General features: G+C 37.0%; 2 protein-coding genes across 2 annotated transcripts in view; both read right to left on the bottom strand.

The window, feature by feature from the left end:
- Positions 1-1,043: 1,043 nt before the first annotated feature.
- LOC121945197 (meprin A subunit beta-like) overlaps positions 1,044-24,859 on the bottom strand; it is a 50,688-nt gene continuing 26,872 nt past the window's right edge. The window contains exons 4-22 of the mRNA XM_042489251.1: positions 15,927-16,007; positions 11,277-11,320; positions 10,415-10,511; positions 8,822-8,904; positions 8,572-8,658; positions 8,218-8,233; positions 8,059-8,097; positions 7,871-7,896; positions 7,617-7,701; positions 7,146-7,263; positions 6,827-7,005; positions 6,097-6,315; positions 4,545-4,706; positions 3,554-3,784; positions 2,977-3,426; positions 2,714-2,887; positions 2,486-2,591; positions 2,315-2,377; positions 1,044-1,982 (exon numbers count right to left, since the gene is read on the bottom strand). Coding sequence (XP_042345185.1) covers positions 1,904-1,982; positions 2,315-2,377; positions 2,486-2,591; positions 2,714-2,887; positions 2,977-3,426; positions 3,554-3,784; positions 4,545-4,706; positions 6,097-6,315; positions 6,827-7,005; positions 7,146-7,263; positions 7,617-7,701; positions 7,871-7,896; positions 8,059-8,097; positions 8,218-8,233; positions 8,572-8,634 — 2,010 coding nt within the window. The 5' untranslated portion in view covers positions 8,635-8,658; positions 8,822-8,904; positions 10,415-10,511; positions 11,277-11,320; positions 15,927-16,007 and the 3' untranslated portion in view covers positions 1,044-1,903. The remainder of the gene's footprint in view (positions 1,983-2,314; positions 2,378-2,485; positions 2,592-2,713; positions 2,888-2,976; positions 3,427-3,553; positions 3,785-4,544; positions 4,707-6,096; positions 6,316-6,826; positions 7,006-7,145; positions 7,264-7,616; positions 7,702-7,870; positions 7,897-8,058; positions 8,098-8,217; positions 8,234-8,571; positions 8,659-8,821; positions 8,905-10,414; positions 10,512-11,276; positions 11,321-15,926; positions 16,008-24,859) is intronic.
- On the bottom strand, positions 21,755-24,450 carry LOC121945195 (apolipoprotein A-IV-like). The gene is made up of 4 exons (XM_042489249.1): positions 24,162-24,450; positions 24,004-24,055; positions 22,935-23,085; positions 21,755-22,577 (listed from the first exon to the last, which is right to left on the bottom strand). The coding sequence occupies exons 2-4, from the start codon at positions 24,041-24,043 to the stop codon at positions 22,001-22,003; spliced, it is 768 nt and encodes a 255-aa protein (XP_042345183.1). The 5' UTR covers positions 24,044-24,055; positions 24,162-24,450; the 3' UTR covers positions 21,755-22,000.

Genomic DNA, 24,859 nt, shown 5'->3' with positions numbered 1-24,859 from the left:
ACATTTATTTGAGTCTAGGAGACCGATAAACCGAAAAAAATCTGATAAAAATTTTACGCTGCTGTGATTGGTTGATTCTGCCGCGAGCATTTAATGACATGCAACGAAGATCCCGCCCCCCCACTTTCCAGATAATCCAGGCTACACACTTGTCACTTTGCAGCAAATTTTGCAAACACTTTGTTTGCCTTACCTTTGAACAATGTCGACATTCTTGTTTACCTTCACTACATTGAGCACACAACTGGACACAAAACATATACACTTTGCTCTGTTTATCTGAGGTTCAGGTAATAAGAGAAAATGCACATTTACACCATGTACATGGTTTGGCTATTTTTAAGTTATAACTGCATTAACACCGCAGGAAAATCACATTTTCTGATGCCTCTCTGTGGATTTCTATTAGCAGGATGACCATGTGCATGGGGTAGCTGCAGGAAATGTGATTGGTTTGTGGCGCGTTCGAGGGAGGGGCTCAGCGATAACTCAGTTATTTTACTAAAAATGGGTTAAATCAATAAGTATAATGTGAAAGAGGTCACAGATTAGACCTGTAATTATCAGGTGTACACAAATTACTAATGAATTCCAATTTTTCTATCTTTCTCTATATCTGCCTAGTGTACAAATATGCAAATGTTCTTTGCAACTTTGGTATATCAACTTAAACCACAACAAAACAACTACACAAACAAAACAAGAAACATACAAAACCAGTTAATGCTGGTTTACTCAACACTTCTCTGACAGTCTTACAACCAGGATTTCTGAGAGTGAGTCAATGAGTTAGAACGATCCTGCACCACCTATGACAGGCTATCACATGGTTTGGATTCTTTTACAGAATTTACATAATTTCTTGGAAATAAAACAAGTTTATTAATATTTAACACCCACCAAGAAGACCATCTTTCAGCTGGCAAGTTTTCATTTTCTACTTCCTGTACAATCCAATAGAAAATACAAATAAAAATTTCCCAATGACCACAAACAACACCATGTTGTTGTATGCATTTTCTTTAATTCTCAAATACGCTTGTCCTAAATCAAGAGCCACTGTACAGAAAGAGCCATAAAATTCTACAAAGCCAGTACAAAGCAATGAGGTTTTTTAAATTTCCTCAAAGAACTGCTACACTGTAAGAAATCAAGGAAAACTTTCAAGATGAGCCCACAAAAGATAATCTAAATGCAAACAAATATATGGTCACAACAAACACCTAAGTACAACAAACATTTCATTACCACCAATACATAGCATCTACCAGGGGTGTTTCTTGGATTTATGGCCATTGGGGTCTTAGCCTGGACCTCTGTCGGGGGGTCTGGGAGGATTCTCCCCCTAGTATTTTTTTGATAAACATGGCCTATTTTGATGTTTTGTCATGCACTCTGGCACCTTATTTACCCTTAAAAACATTTTACTTCCCAGATTAATTATGAGACCTGATTAAAAAATATATTAGAAGTTGTTAGTAATTTCTATTGAGTAGGAACAGAGTACTTTTCAACTGCTATCATTTAAAAAATGTATTGACTAGAGCTGTAATAATAGTATGTATTTACATGAACAGTGGTGTATGAACAGAGTAACAGATTATTAAATCTGGGAGTTTTTTTTATCATTATTAGGCCTTTAATATGAAACATATATATTGCCTACATATTTTAACATTCAGGGCTGAAGCCTCCGATGCCCAGGCCTAACAACGCTACTGACATATTCCACTAGTTCTATACCCATTGCACCTTTTTTAAAACTATTTTGTTTTCTTATAAATTTGTATTATACCTACTGAAAACACAAAAGAAATTTAATGAGAAGTAAAACCTGCCGAATTACTCGGTCAGTGGTAAATTTACTGGTCCTGTTCATGTGTAGAGGTGAGATTTGCACACATCAAGGAATCAAAAGCATCAGTGCGAGTAGGAGGATGAGGACTGGAGAACAGGCCAAACCAGCAGAGAAACCAAAAACACTGCAGCAGGAGGAAAAGAACAGCTTAAATAAATGAAGACAGAGGACATTTCACACATAGCCCCTAGCGCTTTGAAATAGGCCCCACCACAACTAACTTCAAAGGTTGTTGTAATAAACAATGGTTTATGCACTCTGTAGTTGCAGTGCAATTTATGTTTACTTATTGCACCCTTATTTAAAATGCAATTTTATAGATATTTGTTTTTTGCTTAATATGGACATACAGACCTGCCCCCCACCCCAACATCATCAAATTAAACTTTTCAAACCCGCTGAATTCACAACTAACAAGATGCTGCAAGTGTAACCTCTGTAAGTAAATCTGAATACCTGTCATCATCTGTTGTTTGAGGTTGACTGGTGGTGGTTGCTGGAGGAGTAGTGGGTACAATCCTGTAAAAGGCATAGCATCATTTGAAAAGAAAATCAAATTACTCAAAGTTTGGTTTTGAAATGAGAAGTTGTTTCAGTGGTGAAAGTTTACCAAACACAATTTCCTACCGTGTTGAGCATGGGCCTTCATCATGATCTTTAGGATGATTAGGGCTCTTCACTGGGCTGACTTTAGGGCATGGTAGAGTACTTCCATTAACAACAGGAGTAAGATCTAGAAAAGCAAGAAAGCAAACTCCCAATTAAGTGTGGAGAAATGTTTCAAACAAGTTTGCTGTAGAATTTCGAGCAAAAGTTACATAATAAGGCACTAAACAAACAGAAAATTCACCCTGCCTTGAAAGCTGAAGACAAAAACGGCACTTCCCCCCTTGAGGAAGTCGTGGGTTTTCATTTCTTTAGCATAGGCAAAAAATCTTCTGCCAAGCAGAGGTCCGGCATAGATGGTCTCGCCATTTTCATCTACATATGGAGTGCCAGTCTTACGAGGATTGTCCCACCTGAAGGTACCTGTTTACAGAAAAAATATAGAACATTAAAGGTAAATAAAAGACAGGAAATGCTGATGATTTTTTAAGGCTTTCTACATGTTCTTTTACCATCAGAGAATCGACTTAGGTCACTTGTTATACTCCTCTGTTTGGACATCTGCAGCTGGATTTTGGGGTTCTGATCCAGCATTTCAAAGGTCACCTGCCTTTGCGGACAAGGCCACTTCAGCTTGTCATCATTTTCACCAGACAAGAGTTGCACAAATAATCCAAAATATGTCTTGTACAGCACGGCCCCGACTGCATAAGCATAGCCGCCTCTGGAGTATTGCCGAGAGCTGTATAGAGTGTATCCATACTTGCTAGTGTTCAAAAGGTTCTCAAAGTCATTAATCTGCATGGTTACGTGTGGACATTCGATCTCGGACAGATTGATGTCATCAATTGAGAAGCCGCCCGAAGAGTCTCCCGCTCCTTTACGGACTTCAAACTCAACCCGAAAGGGCTTGGTGGCATCCAGGGAAACATGCTGGAGCTTCCAGTGAGTTGTTAGATAACCTAGAAGAACAGTTTTGTGATGAGTGAATCACATTTCTTGCATATTAATTGGTGCACTATAAGGTGCAGCTTTCAAAATCATTATATAGAACAGATGATACCAGACAATCATAAAGTTTGACATTACCAGTAATCTGTGCCATGAGGCGGCGGGTTCCTTTGGCGTCCCATTCATCTTGAAACTCTCTGATCCAGATGTTGAGCTGGTCCGTCGGGCTTCCACTATTGTAATAGTAGAACTGGAGACACTGGACATGACAATCCCGGTTGGGAGTCATTGTGTGGGTCTCCAGCCGGGCTGAGTCTCCCTCCTTACCCTTTGCTGTGCTAGCATGCATGAAGTAAGCTGCACCGTGACCTGCAATATTGTTGTTGAAAATGAAAGTGTTATGGTGGATCTTCATGTAATAAAAGTTAGTTAGAAAAAATAGTATTTTAGTGTCGTAATAAAGAGATGTAATATGTGTATGGTGTAACTGGGCAGGCTTCCTATAGACTGTTTAAAATAAAAGATGTAGCTACATGTGACGTCATCACTTGGCTCCTGTGTTGAAGACTTAAATTTGGCATTTCGACCATGGGCATCTTGCATTTTTGGAGCCAGAAATTACCAAATTTGGACGAGAGGGTAGAGCGGTGGAGAAGTGAAGGATGGATCTGACTCTAGACTGTGTTGGCGCCACATAAACAACCGGTCACTCAAAGAGGCTGTGCCCTCAATTATGCATAACTTTAAGCCTTTCTGAAATGTAACTGGTGAGTTATAAAAGAAATCATCCTGTACAGTTATATAATAAATAAGCTATAGAGACCAAAACTGTTTTATGTGCCAGGCTGTAAGCATTATCCTTTCTGCTGTAAAGTTGGGCATTTTAATGGGATCTATGTGGATTAACACATTATTGGAACCAGCCTCAAGTGGCCATTTACAGAACTGTAGTTTTTTGTACTTAAGCGTTGACTTCATTTTTCGGCTCTGGAAGTTACCGCTTGATGGGAACAGGGAATATTGTGGCTCAAGGTCAATGCCCTAACTAACAGACAAGGACCCAAAATAATTGTCTTTAATTAAGCTTTTTGCAATAAACAATTGCACATTTTCTATTATGAAATCTTACCATGATCACCATTGCCATTAGGTAGAGTGGTATGGTCAGTCCTAGGACCCCCAAGAGCGGCTTTTACCATTTCCCAGCCACGGCCACTCTTTGAGCAGCCATTCATTTGACACATGGTCCCGTCAGAGAAGCTGCAGTGCATCTTAAATGCAATAGATGAGTCTGTAGGGGTGAATGAAGATCACACGAATGAGGACTACTGATTGAACCCTGAAAGCCTATTTCTTTTTAAAAAGTCTATAAAAAACATATCACTAGACAATGTGTTATAGCTGCAATTTAAGCATAGGTAAGTAATTTATTTATTTTAAGTTTTGCACAGGAACCTTTTATGAACCCCTGAAATTGTTTTTGATGACACTCAGGCTAATGCCACAGCTTCATCTGTATGATATATTTTTCAGAAAGAAATGTTTTTATTAACACGCAATAGCATAGGCATAGGCATAGGCTTTGCTCCTCCAGTAAAGTCCTAATTGCTACTTGGAGTATTTTAGAGCTCCCTCCTCCAAATTAACTAAATATCAATTATAAGTCAAATACATGTTTTGCAGCTGCTTGAAGAGTAGTAGCAAAACAATAACACTGGTTGTTTGTTCAAACACTTAAAACACTAAAACTCTTGTCCTGCTGTGGCTTTATGAATAATGACTGTTTTCTGTCAGCTGCAAAGACAAAAATAGCCTGATGTTGTATCACTGCAAAAACTCTTTGGAGGGAGGTCATGGTGTATGGATGTCTCCTACCAACATTCAGCGCTGGCTTCGGATAACGATGCCCCTGATCTTTTTTCTGACCTTCAACATGCACTTTTAGCTCCCTATACCTGCTTCAAACTTTAACAAAAGAGGTGACAGTTACCCCCTTTTTCCATCAAATTTGGTGCCAGTTCTTGAACTGGTTCGATGCAGGGCACATTTATACCCCTTTTTCACCAACACGGAGCTGGTTCCGTACCTGTTTTTCAACTTTTCAATGAATTTTAACCAAATATAAATTGATTCAGAACCCTAAAAAGTTGGTTCTCAAATGAAACCAAAAATTAGTAGGTCTTCCTTGACATGAAGTGCAACCCATGACATCAGGTTTGAAAGAGGCGTGACACACCCACTGATGTCATCACAGTGTGCATCAGACAGAACGCATCAATATGGAGTTGCAATGACCCACTCCATGTTGGTGGAAAAGGTGGATAATGTTGATTTGAATCATTTTTAGAGCAGGCATTTTAGCAATTTTGTTAAATAATGACAATCAATGTCTAACTCTTGATCTTGGAGTCAGATTTTAAAACACACATGTTGGTCTTTTTTGGAAGGCAATGGTGAATTTAGATCCTGATTCCTGTTGTTTAAACACAGACAAGGTTCCTGAGTTGCTAAAAATCTACCTGTAAAAGTACCTGGGGTGGATATTTTGTAATTACATTCCTAAGACTAAATTTGCTGAAAAATGGGACTGAGATGATGCAAACAATTACCCTTTTGTGGATTAGGGTTAGGGTATAAAATGTTCACACTGAATGGCATAACAGAAATAAACAAACACTTACTGCATTTGTAAAGGAGGTTCAGCTCGAGAACATCACTGGGACTCATTTCCCGTCTTTGACCAATAATGTCCTGGAACCGTGGGTCTTTTGTGATGATTGTCGACCCATTGCCATTGCTGAATGCATTTTTGCCATAGTGCATCACTGACAAGTAGTCGTATGGGACTCCTTGGGTGGTGCTGTAATCTTTGCTAACTTCCCTAAAATTAAATTCCATACCTAGATGACACATAAAAGCAGACCATCATTTATGGCATATTATAATTAAACAATTGAGAGCAGGATAGATTCCTAAAGCATAATTCACCAATCATTGTTAATTTTTTCTCAAACGTTTTTCAGGAATGCACTTATTGTGAATTTTTTTTAGCATAATACCTCCTGAACAGAGGAAAACATTTTTGGTAGAATTTCTTTTGAAAGAGGTACAACACAGAGATGCACCATCAGTGATGAGGTTACAGGTGAAAAAGAAAATTAAGTACTGTTGGAAATATGTTACGTATTCATTAATTGTTTCAACAGGCATTAATACATCGTTTTTGACATCAGTTATGATTAACTTTTAAATACTGTTGATAATCCTCCCTTTAATTAACAATTACTAAATCAATGATAGGTTTATTGTTGCATAAATGTATTTGTGTCCAACCCTCTCTAGGTCCCTCATACACCTTGACATAATGGAATGTAAAGAACAAGAATAATACAATAAAAGTCTAAATGTAACCTGCTATGATGTTCTCAAATGCAATGGTCACATAATTATCTCGGTCATATCGGGACTGCTCGTGGTGGAAGCCCAAAGCATGGAGGAACTCATGTTCAACGGTTGAAAGTTCATCACAGTATCTCCCGATGGAGAGGACCTGTCCAGTGGAAGATACTCGGCCAATATATGAATAACATCTAGAACGGAAAAAGCACTCATCAGTAACAGCTCATCAAATTTATACCTTCATGTAACTGTATTCCCCAGGGGCCTCATTTATCAAAGCAAATGCAAAGCATGTTCAACATATGTGTTGAGTAAATTATCATAAACATACCCGCCTTTCTTTTGGACAGATATGTAATATTCCTCAGAGTCCCTTGGTTTGAAGTCAATGCATGACTTCAACCTGAACTGGTCGAAGGCTTTTAGGATGACTCCTTTAGCATTCAGCTCTTCCATTTTTCATGGGAATTGTGTTTTAAGGAAGAAAAAAAAAGAAAAGACACTTTAAATGTAGACAATTGATTAATGAGGTATTCTTGCTTGTGTACATTATTCTGAGACACTCTTAAAAATCTTTCCTTACGGTAGCTGTGTTACCATACAATGGGTTGGAACGATAATGACACAACAGCAGGCCAAATACCTTTGCTTTGCTATTTGACAACAGCCTCCAGCTGATTTTTGCAATTAGTGACATTGACACATAACATATTTAACCTTACACCTTACACGCCCCGTAGGTGTGCTTCTCCCTAATACTGGCAAATATTTTAGGTTATAATGCCAGAAAACTCATATTTACCAAGGTCATTTTCCAAAACATATGGTACTGGGGATGTCCACAGTCTGTTTTCATTAACAATCGCACTCCTTAGCGTGTCCGGTTTCTGAGAAGATTTGTAAGAAATGTGTTTGGTGAAGCACTCACACAAACACACACACACACAAACACACACACACACACACACACACACACACACACACACACACACACACACCCAATCACACATACATATTTATCATTCTAAAAATGAACTACGTTTGTGCTAAACTCACCTCCAGAATATCATCTGTCATGGAATCTTAGAAGAAAGCATTAAAAAGTGAATGGTTATGTTTATGTTTTTAACAAAGAAATAAGTTACTAATAGTTACCGACACTATGAAGCCACAACAAAGGTGCTCTGTCATATATGAGCTTCACAAAACAGACCACTTAATGAAATGAAAACTGTAATTTTTACCCTTGTTTGCCTCTATTATGTCCTTGTCTTCACCAATGTCTGTAAAAAAAAAAAAAACATACAAGATGATAACTTATTAAGTAATATTGATTAAATAAAAAAACAGAGGTTAAATTTATCTTATGAAATAAAAACAAATGTTAAAAAAATGTAACTTACCAACTATGTCTCTAATCTGTAAAAAAACAAACAAACAAAAAAAACCATTTTTGTTCACAAAAACAAATACAGTGACACAAGGAACAACCTGCTTGTAGTCTATGAGTCGTTGATGTGTGCTCATCACTACTGTAATTACTATGCTGGTCTACAAGTAAAATGTACTGTACTCAAATTTGAAAACTGATGGCTATCTGAGCTCAGGAGTCCACAGTATTGCAAATGTGTCTTCAAACGTTCAACAAAATCCATACGTTATTAATGAATCACATTTTAGTTAAATAGAAAAAATTGACGTAAGAAGTACAAAAATATAGTAACGTACAAAAAGTACAAAAAAGTAGTAACTCTTACTGGTTTTTGGGTGAATGCTGATGAAACTGCCAAGTTTACAAAAAGAAAAACGAGGGCTTTCATCCTTGCAGTGCGTCTCGGACCAAACTGAAATTATTCAAGAGATTATATGAAAAAGCATGCAAAAGTCATAAATGCTAGTACTGAAATCCAATGAAGCAACTATATATTTATCATTTAACTTTATCTGAAAATTCTGTTTGTTTAATTTGTAATGAAAAATTGGATAAAGATGCCCATCTGTGTTTACCTCCAGCCAACTTGATGGTCCTTTCCTCAACTGCACTTGAAAAGCTTTGGCTGTGACAGGAGACTTTTAAGTGGCATGGCGACCTTCTCAGAAAACAAAACTTGTTTTACACTTTTCAGACAACTCTATGCAATTGTAGTCTTGTGACATTGTTTAAATTCTTTCCAAATACTCAAACAATTGCTGTTTTGGTTGCAGAGCTGTCAAGATAAAAATCTTCACTCATTGTCACCTGTTTTGTCAGTACCTTCACATGTCAGGTAATTACCATTTTTGTGAAGTGCATTCAAGTGTAATTCCTCTACTGCCAGAGAACAGTCCATACACCAGAACAAGTGTCATGCTGCTTCAGTTATTCTATTAACTTGAGCATTATTTTCACATGCTATGGTATGAAATTAGCTTCTTAATCATCACGTCACACTGCTGTGAACAGATTTCACAGTAAATGGAACTCTTACACTCTTAGAGTATTGCAGTAGACACAAGGAAGTTAAATGGTATTACAAGTATACACCACCAGCCACAAACCTGTCTTTAGAATTGTGGCTAGGATTTTTAAATGTACTAAATTCATCAAGATGATATCTGAATTAACAAGGCTGCCATCTCTTCAACAAAGACTCATTTCTAATTTTTTACCCTGACCCCTTGTTTTTAAATCCTTCTTTACCCCTCAGGTCATAGTTACAAGACTCCAATACGTTATCAGTATCATCTGCGTCATAGATGAAAAAGAACATTGCTTTATCAGCAGGTACCTTGCAGTGATCTGTAGACTAATTTTAGCAAACTGTGCTCCTATGTGAGCTACCCTACCACTCCTATGTGAGCTACCCTACCAGTCTGCACTGATATCAGAGAAGCAGTAACAAGTAAACAGCAACTTGGATGTTGATTTAGTTTTTAAAAATATGGGGATTTCTGGCATCAAAAAAAGACATTTTGGATATATGGGGACATTAAACCTTGGCAAAAATCTATTTAAATGAACTCCTGAAAACAAATTTGGTACAAAAGTAAACTGTGAAACACAAGACAATGAGCCATTACAATGGTCAATATACTAGGTTAACCTTGTAGTCTAACATTGCTTTTGAATAATGTGACGCAGACAATATTTGAGAAACATTATAAAAGATTGGTGTCATTGTACCACCTTTGATGTTTTTCCAGATAGTGCTTATGTAACCATCTCCGTCATATCTTGATTGTTCAGCCAAAGGCATAGAGAAACTCAAGCTCTACTGTAAAGGGAAAACTACATCACTCATCAACTGAAATACCTTGGTCATGCTTAACATGCTTTCAAACACAAGAGTAACACCTTTGGGGAGAAGAGGAGTGGCTTATAATACACAAAGGAAATCAATTTAGAGAGGAGGAAATTTAATTGATTATCTTTTGGGAGGTAAGCATATCTCTTTCTGACTGAATGGTAAGATTAGTTCTGCAGAATGACTCCTTTAGCCCTCTGTTCTCATACAACGTCAAGATGAACGTTTTTCCACGACAGTTTATCCTCTGATTTGTTAATGCCTTATCAATGTATAAACAGTGATCAAGGAAAAGGGTCTGTTGACCATCACTCACCACTGTTGTCTTCTGATACATTTGGCACAGGCATGTCCCATGATGTCTTCCTACTCAAAATGACACTCCCTGCAATACTTGTTTGTGTCTTGATTCCCTAGGTCGAAATAAAGGCATTATAAATTAATAGTACCAAACTCAACATGCTGTCTTAAATAATATTCCATAATAGTCAAATAAATCCAAGCCTGGTTATTTATAGTATGTGCAGGATAATGTTCCCGTGGAGACATGAAAAAGGTCAATGATCACTTTAAAGGCTGTAATTGTGTAAACAGATTTATGTTTAAAAACCACTGTGTCTCCATCAAAATCAGAATGAGCAAAGAGAAGCAGCAGTCATTGTCTTTCATTTGGTGGGTGTCTGGTAGATTTTTACTTATTGTATCTCACACTTTCTTTGGGAATGTGAACATGAGTTGACTGAATTGAACCCAGCCGTGATAAAAGACAGTTGGCCCGTGCAACACAACATGTTGTTCAACGCACCGTTGTTACTGTTTAAATAAATATTTTGCTATATTTTGTTGGAGATAAATGCAGCCCAGGAACAAAGAAAGCCTGTTATCTCCTACAGTTACAGATAGTACAAAATACAAATACGTAAAGCACGCAATATAGAGCACTGCATCCATCCATCCACCTCTACTTTTTATATTTTGAATTTTTTATATTTGTTTTTTGTACTATCTGTAACATGAGGAGATATTGGTGTGCATGTAGTGTGCCATTGACAATGGCAACGCCCACTTGATTGTCTAGTCTTGCTTCAAATCTATTGGACTTCGTCAAGTTTGTCTTTGCTCTCTGTGCCTTTATTTATTTATTATCAATTACAACTAATATCTCTATTCCATCCTACCTTTGTTGAATCAGCTCCATCCAAATCCTCCACATCATGGATCCCTTAAAAAAATAAAACAGAAATATGTTAATGCTTTTAAAGAGGCTTACGCTGTATCTGTAATTCTGCTTTGTCTGTGTTAGCGTTAGTAATTTTGACATTTAACAAGTCATTCCTTTTAACTGTAAAAATGAGTATATTCAAAAACAAATATGTGTACATTTCTGTAATAATTAAAATATAGAAATGTGCCTTCTCATGCAAGGTGAACATGATCAGCACAACAATAATACATTTTTAAATGACTATAAAGTCATGACCTCAAAATCGTGGTAAAAATGGAAAATTGGAATGTGAATATGATGCGAGATACAAAAATAAAGTACATTTAAAAAACAATTCTCACTAATAAAAATGTGCAACTGTCCATAAAATGTTTCCTAATTTATTGGCCTGGATCAAGAACATTTTTAAATCATCAGTTACCAAACTGCACAATACACAGCTCTACAATATGTTTAAAACTTCACCTCTGAGGCAAGTGAAGTTACAAATGTATAGTCAACAGTAATACCACAGCCTAGAAAGTACAAAAAGTACAAAAAAATAAAAACACTCATTATGCCGAGCAGTTCATTGCATAATAATACATATTATTTTATTGCACTATACTTACTGATGCATCAATGTGTTCATCACTTTAATATTGCAGCTTATAAAGGTGGAGCTAATTTTAACACATGTATAAACTGTTGGGTTGCTTAATCAATAATTATAGCTACATCATAATGACTTAGTTGATTTTAAAGTGGAGTAAAAAGTGCAGTATTTTCTTATGAATTAAAGTGCAGTGTAAGCAAAAAGTTCCATAAAGTAGAAATACTCAAGTAAAGTACAGGTACCTCAAAAATTTTACAGAAAAAGGACTGGACTTGAGTAAATGTTCTTAGTTACATTCCACCACTGAATTCAGCACATGACATTTCAGACATTTCACCTTCAGGGGCCCAAGTGCAAACTACTGCGCTATGAAAAAATCAGGTGGGAAATCAAAACAATAAATAAAAAAATAAAATATTCTGTTGGCCAGTCTTAAAAATGGGGAAATTTGAATATACTAAATTTTTCAATTATGTGTGCCCTGTGAACTAACATTTCAGCTTCATTTAAGTTTTTGCAGAGCTCAGGTGTGACATTTCTTCTCTACTTGACATGGTGACAGAGGCTCCCCCAACCAGTTGATCTAGATTTTTTTTCAGTCATACAGCACATACCTGTATATTTAACAGGCTGATGAATAAATTAACCTGTTGCAAAACCAATATTGTTGGAAGGATAGTTATGAATCTGGATTTGACTGATTTATAGCAGACAACTCAAATGAGTATATGTCTGTACACAGAGGCACCTACATGTGCAGCAGAGACAACTGAACAGACGTCTTCAGTCAGACTGAACTATCAACATACCACCTTTGAAATATAATAGAGGAGACACAATGTGCATGATTATATGTTTAAGTTGAGCTCCTATTGTTGGATTCATGATGAAAGATGGCCGATCTTAAGCACAATGACAGATGTCAGTTTTAAACTTTGCCTCAGAGAGGTTCTCTAAGGTAAAGCTTTTGGTACATTTTAGCAAAGAGAAAGCAGTGTTAGTTTGCAGTTGGTTAGTCCACCACTTTGGTACAGATTGAAATATATGCATAACTTTTGTATGGGTTGTCATGAAATTTTGTACATATATCTATAGTTCCCACATTATATTTTCTAATGATTTTAGGGATCCCATAACTTTTCTGCTATAGAGCCACCACAAGGTTCATGTTTGTGATTTTCAGTGAATTGTCACCACTATTTGGATGAATTGCCAGGAAACTTGGTACTACTAACACTGCTGCTTGGTCAGTAATTTTGGCATCTGACATTGACACAAAAGGGCACCTTTGGCAGCATTATAATAAAGCTGCTGGCAGTGGAGTAATGTACCTGAGTAATAATACCTGCAATAATACTTCATTACAATGCTTATGTTTTTTGGGGAGTATCTGTATTTACTTGAGTTCTTATATTTCTGTTAACTTTCACTTTTACTCCACTACATTTCTGCCAAGCACTTATGTTGCAAAACACGGGAAGAAGGGAGGACGGGAGAGATGGACAAATGAAGGAATGGGAGGAAAGGAAAAATTTAATTTTTTTCTTTAAATTCTTAAAGTTGTAAAAAAAAAGACCTTGTTTTTCTTCAAGTGTAATGTGTGCACTATCTTGTATGTTAAAAATAAATAAATAAAGGTAAATATGAAGTGTGTTATCGACGTAAGTATATTTTGAAAATGACTATGCATCTAACGAGCAGAAACTGTACATTTCCGGTGATCACAAAACTGTATTCTTAAAAGTCACATTTAACAGGCATACATTGAAACTGACGGTGTCTCAGATCATCAAGGCCAGACACAGGGGTGTGTCATATGTAAACATTAAAGTCCACTAACAAAGCGATGATATTTGATGAGAATGTGTTGCCCATTCATGTCTCATTATGAAATAATAAGTATAAATAAGTCTGAAATATAATGACTCTAGTGAGATTTCCTCAAGAGCTGTTACAGTAAAAGTTTGGTCCAAATAAAGTAAATATCTTCTATACTCACAAATACTAAAATAATACTACAGTTTACTGTAAAACTGTCACAGCTGCGAAAGTAATGCAAATAGTGACGGGTAATTTATCCAAATTTTCCAACTCCTTAGCTAAAGAATCACAAACATTGTCTCAACCTGCATAGGACCACTTAATCCATCAGTATATAGAAAGAAAGAACGGAAGAAAGAGAGAGAAATCAAATTTTCTTTAAATGACATGACAGAAAAAAAGATTTGTTTTGTCAGGTTTGTGCAAGGCAAAATTCAATATTGGAAAATAGAATATATATATTATTTTATATATATATATATATATATATTATATATATATATATTATTTTATATATATATATATTATTACAAACTTATTATTTTGTGTTTTTGAGTTGATATTTAGCTAAACAGAGGTTGTGTGATGGTTGGATGGTGATTGTACTGTTTCCCATTATATCAGAGGAGGTAGGGTTTTGCTGTACAAGCTTTTCTACATTTTTTGGTTTAAGTGTCCTGTGAACCATCACACCTTTCAACATATATTGGTATTTTGTTTTTCTCCTTTACATTTGTCTGTCAGCTACATCTGTTACGGTTGGTTTAGGGAGTTTATGCTGTCATAGTTCTGCATTGGATTCACATGGTTAGACAAGTTAGACCACAAAATAGGCCTGGGAAGGTCTCAACTGTTCAGTCGCAGGCTTAGTAAATATTTTTTTTATTTTTTAAAGTATTGCATATTTCTAAAGTTATATTCATTTTTTCATGGGCTTATGTCAGAAAGTGTGTAAGATAATAATACTATTTAATTTGCAGAAGAAAGTGCACACACTATGACTTCTTAAAGATGCACTATAGAAGACATTTTTATGACTTTTAAAATTACTTTTTTATGACATACTATACCATGACCATACTAATACTTCTCAAAAACTATAACAGACAAAAGCGATACAGTCTATTCGTGATACATTCTTTTTACATTTTAATTTTCCACTTTTTAACACATTCAAAAAATAAAATGGAGAGACAGTACAGTGCTGAAACTTGATTATATGTACCCAAAGAGAAGCAACTTCTGCTGGGGTACGGCACCAGACTGCAGTAAACCTTAATACTACATTCAGTATTGATAATAATACCAATTTGTTGACTATACACATATTATTATGGTTATATTTGCTAATGTTTATATTGAATGGCGGAGCATGGTTGCCTTTTGTAGCATGGGAAAAATGTTTTCTTTTTTCTAAGGGTAAGAAATTTTGAGTATATTTGAAAATTCGGGGAGGGTTGGGGATATATATATCACTGCCTAGTTGCGCAGAGACATGTAAAAACAAAGGTAGGATAGGTTAAGTGAACAAGCGGATACATAAAATATCCAGTGTGACTGTTTTATTTTCAAACTACTGAGGCATAGTATGAATTTCAGTCAACCTTTATATATTGAGCAAAAGAAATTCAACAGACTTGACATTCAAGGAGATGGTGCAATGCTGGAGTTCCCTCACAGGATTAAATATGGTAGACGATCAAATGCCATTGCGTTTTTTTTTCTCAGTGTATTTGTGAGATCACTCAGGTTAATTCCCAAATCAAAAGATTTAAATATAATGGACATTTCTACACAGTTCTCCAGCTACATAGTTTTTATGCATATGCAGCTACACACATCTGAGACATTATACCTGGTAAAAATTACTGTAAAACTAAATATATAAAGACTAAAACTAATCCTTTCTGAAGCACTGAAAAATAGCAAATGCACTCTAAAAACTAACTTGAAATGAAACTGAAAAGTCAAAACATTTTTTTAAAACTGAAAAATCAAAAACTATTATAAACATGATTCACCTGCTCCCTGCCACATCATCATTGATGCTCATGTGAATTTGTGTTGTACATCTTACCTGCCTCCTTACAGTTTTTTTTTTTTGTTTATTGTTTTTTAATGCATACCAAACAATCTCTCATACACACCTTATTCAAAATAGAGATCGTAACTTAAGTTGTAGATTACCTGCTATCTTCATCTGAGACATCTGTCCCTGTGAGTCTGTTATATCATCTGGTATTTCCAGCGTAGATCCTTTAACTGACCCTGGAAAAGAAATGTACAGCATTAATTCTACTAAATAGACCCCCGATAGGTCTAGCTTCCTGTCCCTTCTCTGTCATAAAAAAAGCGTTATATAATTCCAATAACATAAATCCAAATAAACCAACAACGGACGAAAAATCCATTATGACCTGCTGACTTCTAAAACATGTCATCAGGTCAAAATGCTGCAAACAAGCAATTATGTCATAAGAGATGGTCATAAAGTACAAAGCTGATAAAACAATGTTAAGTGTGTTTTCTGAGCTGATAAAGAAGGTGTATCTCCAGGGCCCCAACCAGAACATTTCGGATCAACATTTCTTTCTAAAAAACAGTGTAACCACATTTAGTATGCAAATCAAGAACAAACAAATTAATTAAAATTCACCTGCACAGTTGATTAAATCATACATGATTCTTGTGAACTCTATTTACATTTTCTTTTCTCTTTCAAAGTGACTAAGGTGTGACAGCATTAGAAAAGGTTACGTCTATAGAAACGTGCAGCAGCATATCAAAGCAGCGATCGGTAGATATGTTACATAAGCCATTTTTCATAAATCTGTTGTTGTACCTGTGTCTTTCTTTCGTATGCTTCCTTTCATCAATGCAAACATCAAATGTTGACATTTACATTATCTTGGACAGAAGCCCGTGTTGACAGGCGTCACTTATCCATCTCACACCTGCTTTGAGCGCTGATTAGACTTAACGTGTTCAACACACGTGTTCGAACACTCCTTTTGTGCATTGAATCTTACTGAAATCTGATTTCATCAGTATCATTAAAAAAAACCTATCATTAAGACTTTTGCAAACTGGAGAGCCATTGTTTCAGCAAGTTCAATTTAAGAAATCTTGTATTTATCTTTTTAAAACAGAAAAAACAATACAAACTGTCTTTTAGGGGGTTAGGGTTAAAATATAAAGACGTCCTGTACTTCCATTTTACGCTTAAACAAGTGAAAACTTTGTACAAGAGCAACAATCAGAGCAAAGTCAAGAAAGAAATACATCCTTAAGTATTACTTCTTAAGAGTTTCGATGCATTTGCCCCACCAGAACTTCGACTTTTGATCAGATATGATTTCTTGTAGCAATACGAGCAAACAGCCTGCTCACTCAAACCTGAGAGATGATTGCAGAAAAAAAAACATACAAAGAAATCTATCATGTGAAGTAATTAAAAAACAATACAGACGATGGAAGAATTTTGTCTTCATGCTGGACCATATAAGCTGATGGATATTTAAGTTTAATTCATAATTTGGGAACCAAGTTGAGAGTAAATTACATTGAATAAAGAATATCTATTTATATAGAAATGAAAAGGTTTTATCAATCTTAAAATGTTGCAATTATTATTTTATATTCTTACTTTTTTAATCCTCACAATGAGTGATACTTAAAGCACTAGTTGAATAAAGTCATAGTTGATTAAAGCCGAGGTAGGCAGTTTTGGGGTTCTCAGTGAACAAGAATTTCACTTTGGGCATGTTGTAATTCAAGTGGACCTTTGCACCTTGTCTCGGCTCTGTTTTCAGGCTTAGAGAGAGAGGGTGTGCCTATTGGCTGTTCTACAAATGCAAACCCACAGGCCCGTCCTTTCAGATCATGAAAACAGGGCCAAATTCGAGCTTCTACAGCAACCAATCAAAACTCCACACAGCATATTTTCAACAAGGTGGAGGAGTGATCTTGAAAGGTCACAGTACAGAATATTTCATTACACGTAAATTCCACATTACATTTATTTAACTTGCACTCTTTATCCAAACAGACTTACAATAGGCTGTGCAATAAACCATGTAGGTACACCTTCCAAAAGTGGAAGAGCAATGCAAGTACATCACCTTCATCAAATATGCTGAGACCTCAAGTGCTACACAGAGTCTACTTATGTGACTTGTTGATGTGGACTAGCGAGCAACTGAATCTCTTATGCTTATTCTTTCTACATTTCCACTCACGACACAGGAAGATCTCGCAGTCACACTTAAGCCCTTAACACTGCTCTGTCACACTTTCACCACCAGGAGGCAGTGTAGCCTTTTTTATTGGCACAGGGAACGCTGACAGTGTAGTGTTAAACTTTTCACGGTGATAAAATAGTAATGTTCAAGTCATTTATTTGAGTAAAAGCAGTGATACAACATTATATACTCAATTTTAAAAAACAAAAACAAGTCCTGCATTCAAAATTTTACTTACATAAAAGCAGAAAGGTATCAACAACATGTACTCAAAGTCAGTCAGTCAGTCAGTCATTTTCTGTAACCGTTTGTCCTCGTAAGGGTCGCGGGGGGCTGGAGCCAATCCCAGCTGTCATCGGGCGGAAGGCGGGGTACACCCTGGACAGTTCGCCAGACTATCGCAGGGCCGACACATATAGACGAACAACCATACACACTCACAGTCACACCTAAGGGCAATTTAGAGTCACCAATTAACCTGAGCTGCATGTCTTTGGACTGTGGGAGGAAGCCGGAGACCCCGGAGAGAACCCACGCAGACATGGGGAGAACATGCAAACTCCACACAGAAGGGCCCCCGCCCGGACCAAACCCCGTTCCAACCGGGATTTGCCTCACCTCTTGCTGTGAGGCAACAGTGCTAACCACAAAGCCACCGTGCTGCCCTTGTACTCAAAGTATCAAAATTAAAAGAATTAATTTGTCAGAATGGGCCCCATGCTCCAAATAAATTTCAACTCAAAACATGATTGGCATGAATGGATTTGTGCCAAATTTAAGAAATTCCGTTATGATGTTCTTGAATCATTCATAAGAATGAGAAGGACGCAAGGTCAGAATGATCCTGACCTTTGACCACCAAATTAAATTAGGATATCCTTGACTCAAAGTAGAATTTGGGTTATATGATATTCACAAACATAGGACAGAGAGAAAGACTGACAACCCAAAAACATAATGCCTCTAGCCACAAGTATCGCTGGCACAGAGAGGCATAACAAGCATTTGATACTCTCAAAAAAGTCACTCTGCTTTTCAAATTAATAAAATATTCCTGGGCAAAAACATGGTTTTATTCTTACTTACAAAACAGGAGTCAACAGGTTTCCGTTAGTCTAAATCTGAATGTCTTGAAAATAAAATGGGAATACCACAAAGATCACTTCTTGGACCTTTGTTGTTTGGCTCATATATCAGTGACATCGCAGAGTTTCCCACAAGAGTTGGGCGACAAATGTGAGCTGATGGTACTGTTATCTGTCGCAAGGTGACACTGGCTTGACAATTCCTGCCTAACCTTGAATGTTAAAAAATGACTCTACCTGTTACTCAATCAGAAAACTCCCTATAACAGACACTGTCTTCAACAAATATTAACTTTGTGGGGCTCATAGCAGTCCTGTTTTTTTTTGGCCGACTTGAACTATTGATTATAAAGGGGGGAAATTTTGAGGCAATCAGATGAAAGAACCCCCCCCGCCCCCCCCGAAACAATGTCAATGAAGTTTAAACAGTGGCTTCACATCTTTCTTGCAGGGCTGTCAGGTTTAATTATATTAAAAGTGTTCACCTCCCAAAGAAAATTTCCACATAAACATCCTGTTCTCAAACAAGACCATCTCACAGGGAACAGGGAGGAGCAAACAACACATCCTGTGAGCATTTACAAAGACCCATCGACAGGACACAGCCATCTTTTCATCTCCACAGGCACTGATCTTCTTATCAAGCCAGCAACAATCTAGTAACAACATCTCATCTACATCAAAACAACACTGAGCCTCTGTTTATCACTGCGGTGATTAAGGCAAGATGTGTCTTGTTCAAAGAAACTTGTGTGCGTCAAACAACACCTCCCTCCTCTCAGTGGTCCGTGCCGTTGAGTGTGAATGGGGCAGACATCAGTCTAGCCTCCAGTGTTACAAAGTGGCCGTTGGCATCCAGGCCTTAATAATTCCTTTTGCCTGTTTTGACTGACAATGTCGTGTGAATAGCTTTTCAGGTGCACACACTAGTGCTAATCAGGTGTAAAACAGGCTGGAGCATGAAAATGTGAGATCAGATTTAGCATTTGTAAAGTCTCACAGTCAGTAGTCTGAATAGTTTCTCTCACTAAGTGTAGCACTTTAACCCTTTGAAACCTGAGCAATTGGCTTGACGTCTCCCCAAAACACGGGAGGAGGGTGACGAGCAACTTAACAAAACATGGTTCAAAAATTTGCAAGAAAGGAGTAAAAAGTTACAAGAAAATTACCTTAAAATAAGCAAAACCATGAAACGTTTAAAAAAGGACTAGAAAAAGACCCCAAGAAATTACTAAAAAAATATATATTTTCTTCTTTTTCTGTAACATGTTTTAAGAAAATAACAAATAAAGTTTATAATAAATTGCAACATAGCACCAACTCCTTAAATGTCAAGTCTTTTAAACTTCTGTTGTTCAATATATAAAGGTTGACATCTCTCTCTTTTTTCATAACGTAGTCATCCTCCCAGTTATTTTTCAGATAATTTCCTTGTCACCTTTTACTTTTTTTTGCAGTTTGCAGGGCATATCTTGACAAGTTGCTCATTATGTTTTACCCCATGTTTCTGAAAGAAATCAAACAAATATCTTAGGTTTCAAAAGGTTAAATTGCTGCATTGAGGGATTGACAAGGGAAGATTGAATCCTAAGAACTTACAATTTAGGAAAAAGTAAAAACTTAAGCTTTAACCTAGTTAATTTATTATTACTTACTGCAGCGTCTTGGTTAGTCAGACAACAACCCACTGTTTTTCAGTGCAGTCTTTGTGGTATCTCTTTTGATTTAAGTAGGAAAGAAATATGAATAATGTGTGCATGTGAGTGTAAACATAGTGTTGGACTGTCGTTGGACTCTGAACCTCCACGCTGGATGCTCACAGTGTCAATAGAGGGACTATAAGGCTTTGTTTTGCATGTTTACAACAATAAGAGGTTGCGCAATTATGTCTTTTTTATGAAATAAAAATTCAAGTCATTTAAAAAAGCATCTGATTTTTAGAGCAACAAATATTGTTTTACATGAAATCTAATGGGATGAATTCATAACTGACTTGTCTAGGCCGCTCTCACATCACGTTGGTCATCCACGTTTCTCACATCCACTTCTCTATTTTAGTGCTGACAACAAGAAGGTGCAGTTTCATGGCAAGCATTGACAAGTACCAGATTAGGAGCAACAGTCTGCCTCTGGAGAAAGTGGGAGACGAAACTCTGACATGTTAAGACATGGGAGATTAAGTCAAAATATTAGTTGCTTCCTGGGAAAAAAAGCAGCACATGTCCCACTGCAGCTTGTGGCCACAGTAGTCCCTCTGTATGTTTATGCAATCATACTTTCATTAGTGGTGTTCTTTCAGGATGGCTCATTATGGAGATAGAACTGTCTCTGTATTATTTGTGTGAACTGATCGACACACCAAGTGCTAATGTGTAACCTGTGAATATAAAACATCTTCCACAAATATAGGAAAAGATATGTAAACTCAAAAAAATATATATTTTGCAAGTATAAAACTGTCCTACAAATACACAAATTCCCCAAATAAAAAAACCCTGTCAAAATCTGAATATTGTTTTAACATTTACAACTTTCAAATAGTTATTTGTGAATCCAGTTTCTATTTGTGAATTGAAAAGACTGAGGATCTCAGTTCTACATTTATGCAGAATTCTTGTTCTGAATTCTAATTCTTGTAGAATTAGATATTTTTGTAAAAGACTACAAATACAAATGTGTATTTTTCAGGGTTATCTATTTATTTTTGGTAACTTACAGAAATTACAAAGACACTTACATTTTTTTCAACTCAACAACACACAATAAAAACTTAGTATTTACATTTTTGACAAGTGCAGAGGTTTGCTTTGCACCTAGCAATAAATATTAGTTTAATTTGGTTTACAGTACAATTCAGACATCTTATACTTCAAGCAGAGGTAGACCAAACATGCCAGCATTTCTGATAAATGATGGAGCAGCTGTGGCTGTTGACTTAGTTGCCTTTGACAAAGGACTGGTAGAGGGACATCAACTGGGCCTGGAGGTCCTGAGCGTAGGGATCCAGCTTTTCCCTCAGGTCTTCAGCGTAGGGGGCCACCATCTGCTTCAGCAGATTGGCTCTCTGACTCAGCTCAACCTGGACCTTCTCGGTCATGGGGGTCACGCTGTCCTGGAAGTTCTGCAGGTGCTGGTCCACCCTCAGCTTCAGGTCATCTGTGTAGGGTCCCAGCTGATACTGCAGGTCCTTCACGCTCTGCTCCAGGCTGGCCTTCAGCTCCTCACTCTTCTGCATCAGGGTGGTCCTCAGGGCCTCTGAGTCCATGGATTCGGCATAGGGGGCCAGCTCCTGTTTGAGCTGCTCCACTCTCTGCTGGATCTGGGCCTTCATGTCCTCAGTGTAGGGATCCAGCCTGTCCTTGACGGTGCTCAGCTCCTTTGTCAGTACTTTTCTCAACTTGTCAGCCTCTGCACTGATCTTGGTCATCAGGTCCTTGGCTGCAGGGGGAAGCTGCTTTTGCAGAGTGACTGCATACTTGCTGGCTATGTCAGTGCTATCTGCCAAGCGGGCACTATGGGATGGACAAAGAAATTGGTAGTCCGTCAGAGGTCTGTTTAAAACCATATCTACATTAGCCCTTTGATACCTGAGCAACTTGGCTTGCTTTCTGTCAGAAACATGGGGAGAGGGCTCAAGCAACTTGACAAGTAATGGCCCAAAAAATATAAGCAAGTAAAAAGTTACAAGAAAAAAAAGAAAGGAAAAAGAAAGAAACCAGCAAGAAATTGCTAAAGGGTGGTATTTTTAAATTTTTTCATTCGTTGGTTTAAATGCTAGTGAAACACATCTGAATGCAGCACAAGAAAACTAATGCTAATTCAAGTGATAAAGTGTTAACCACCACAGTCCTCTGTATCACATAACTTACTTGACTTCCTGTCCAAACTGTGATTTCCTGATCATCTGGAGGGTGTCATCAGCTGTCTGGGTGGCTTTGGCAATGTAGTCCCAAAAAGCATCAGTCAGCACTTCAAGCTGTGGTTTGGGTGCATCAGCATAGAAAATGTTGGCATGACAGCCTGTGGAATGGACAAGAGAACAACTTGAAAACAGCTTTTAGCAATTCAGTTTATTTTGATTGGTCTTTGTTGCTAAATATGGTTAGGCAATATATCCATATTATATTGATATCTGGGTATGAGTAGGGCTGTAGCTGATTCTGAAGTTCAATATGAATATTCAACAATTTGTGTGTGTGACAGCAGCATTCATGTAATATGGTAAACAAGTTAACTGCACTAACAACAGATCACAAATATGCAACATTTTTTGCAAACGCTGGATATCAAACAAAAGCCAGAGACTGTATCGTATTAACCTGCTGTGAGCTGTAAATTCACCACTTCTAAGTAGAAGAGCAAAGCTGATGTCCTCTAAGAGCTGCAAAGTCATGCCTCCTCTGTGCCGCTGCATTGTGTCCGCAGCTGTTTGTACCAAAGAGTAGCGTGAAAGTCAAGAGCGCTCACTCCGCAGCAAAGTCTGGGGCTAAAACACTACCACAAGTATACTGCACAGCACACTAACAAGCAAAAACCAAAAAACAAAAACAAAAAATTACTACTTGACTTGAAGTAATCTCAGTCAAGTGAGGGGTCCTCGATTGATGATTTGAGTCTCTGACTTTCAAGTATCAGCCCTAGATATGAGGCTGAACATTGTTATAGATTTTGTGTGTTGTAATATCCTGAGTGTTTATTATATTGTTGATTTATGTTTCATCATATCCACCTTACTGATGATTACATGTAAAAACTCGAATTATGTAAATATATTAAGTGAAAGTACCAATTATCAACCCTACAATACCATTGAATTACTGATTTTGAGGTATTTTGTCAAAAACAACTCATATCACCCACCACTAAAGGCAATGGTGCATTTTGTAGCTTTGACTATGTAGAAAGATACTTTAAAGTCAAAAACAAAAAGCATCTTACCAGACAGCACTGCAACGGCGAGTACAATGAACACCTTCATGACTGCTCCTCGCTGAAAAAACACATATGATATAGTTAACTTTCAAGCTGCATTGGAAATGTTGCAAGATTATGATATGTCTGCAAGTTTTTATTTGGAAATAAAGCGAAATTCTCACCTGTTTTTGGCTTGTGTGTATCTCTCTTGGTGTTTAGCGTGTTGTGAGTGCGTCAGACTGGCGCGTCCATGTATATATACTGAAGCCACATGACAGTTGTAGTCAAGAGCCCAAAGTTCAGGAGTCCCTTCCATGTTGTCAACATGGCTCTGTTTTTCAGGGCTACACATCACATGACCGCCGACTTTATGATGCAGACACAATCTTTACAGGATATTATGTGGCTGTCTAACACCTTGCTCTAGTTCTCCACCAGAAAGCCTCCTTCAGGAAATAGTAATAAGGTATCCACGTTGTCCAGTTCTAACAGCCTGCAGATAACGCCAGATAACCTTGGTGTGCTTACGTCTGTGGACTTTGTATTAAGGTCAAGCAACATGAATAAAACAGCCACATAAATGTTTTTTTGTTATAATGAAAAAAGCTAAACAAACATAAACAAATAAAATGTCAACTTTTTTAAAACAGTAGTATACATTGTGTTTGAAGTCAATCAGTCACCTGTCTAACCCTCTTTAAAAAATACAGTATTTTCCAGCTTGCTGATATAGTACTGTCTTTCTGACACATTTCATTTTCAAGACTTTATAGTGATACTCAAGGCAGATTGTGAGTTATTTAAATGGGAAGATTGAATAAGACTATTTATTTTATAAGAGCATATATAGTGTTGTCACTGTCGCTTTGAGAAAGTAGCT

The sequence above is a fragment of the Plectropomus leopardus genome, chromosome 7 (assembly GCF_008729295.1).
Source record: "Plectropomus leopardus isolate mb chromosome 7, YSFRI_Pleo_2.0, whole genome shotgun sequence".
NCBI lineage: Eukaryota > Metazoa > Chordata > Actinopteri > Perciformes > Serranidae > Plectropomus > Plectropomus leopardus.
Note: the sequence above shows the minus strand (reverse complement) of the source record. Positions and strands in the feature narration are given on the sequence as shown.

Excerpts from the sequence above, each read along its gene's own strand:
- LOC121945195 (XM_042489249.1), bottom strand. The coding sequence starts at position 24,043 with ATGAAGGTGTTCATTGTACTCGCCGTTGCAGTGCTGTCTG. Across the intron at positions 23,086-24,003 it reads CGCCGTTGCAGTGCTGTCTG|GCTGTCATGCCAACATTTTC; the intron begins GTAAGATGCTTT and ends TCCATTCCACAG. Across the intron at positions 22,578-22,934 it reads CAGTTTGGACAGGAAGTCAA|TGCCCGCTTGGCAGATAGCA; the intron begins GTAAGTTATGTG and ends TCCATCCCATAG.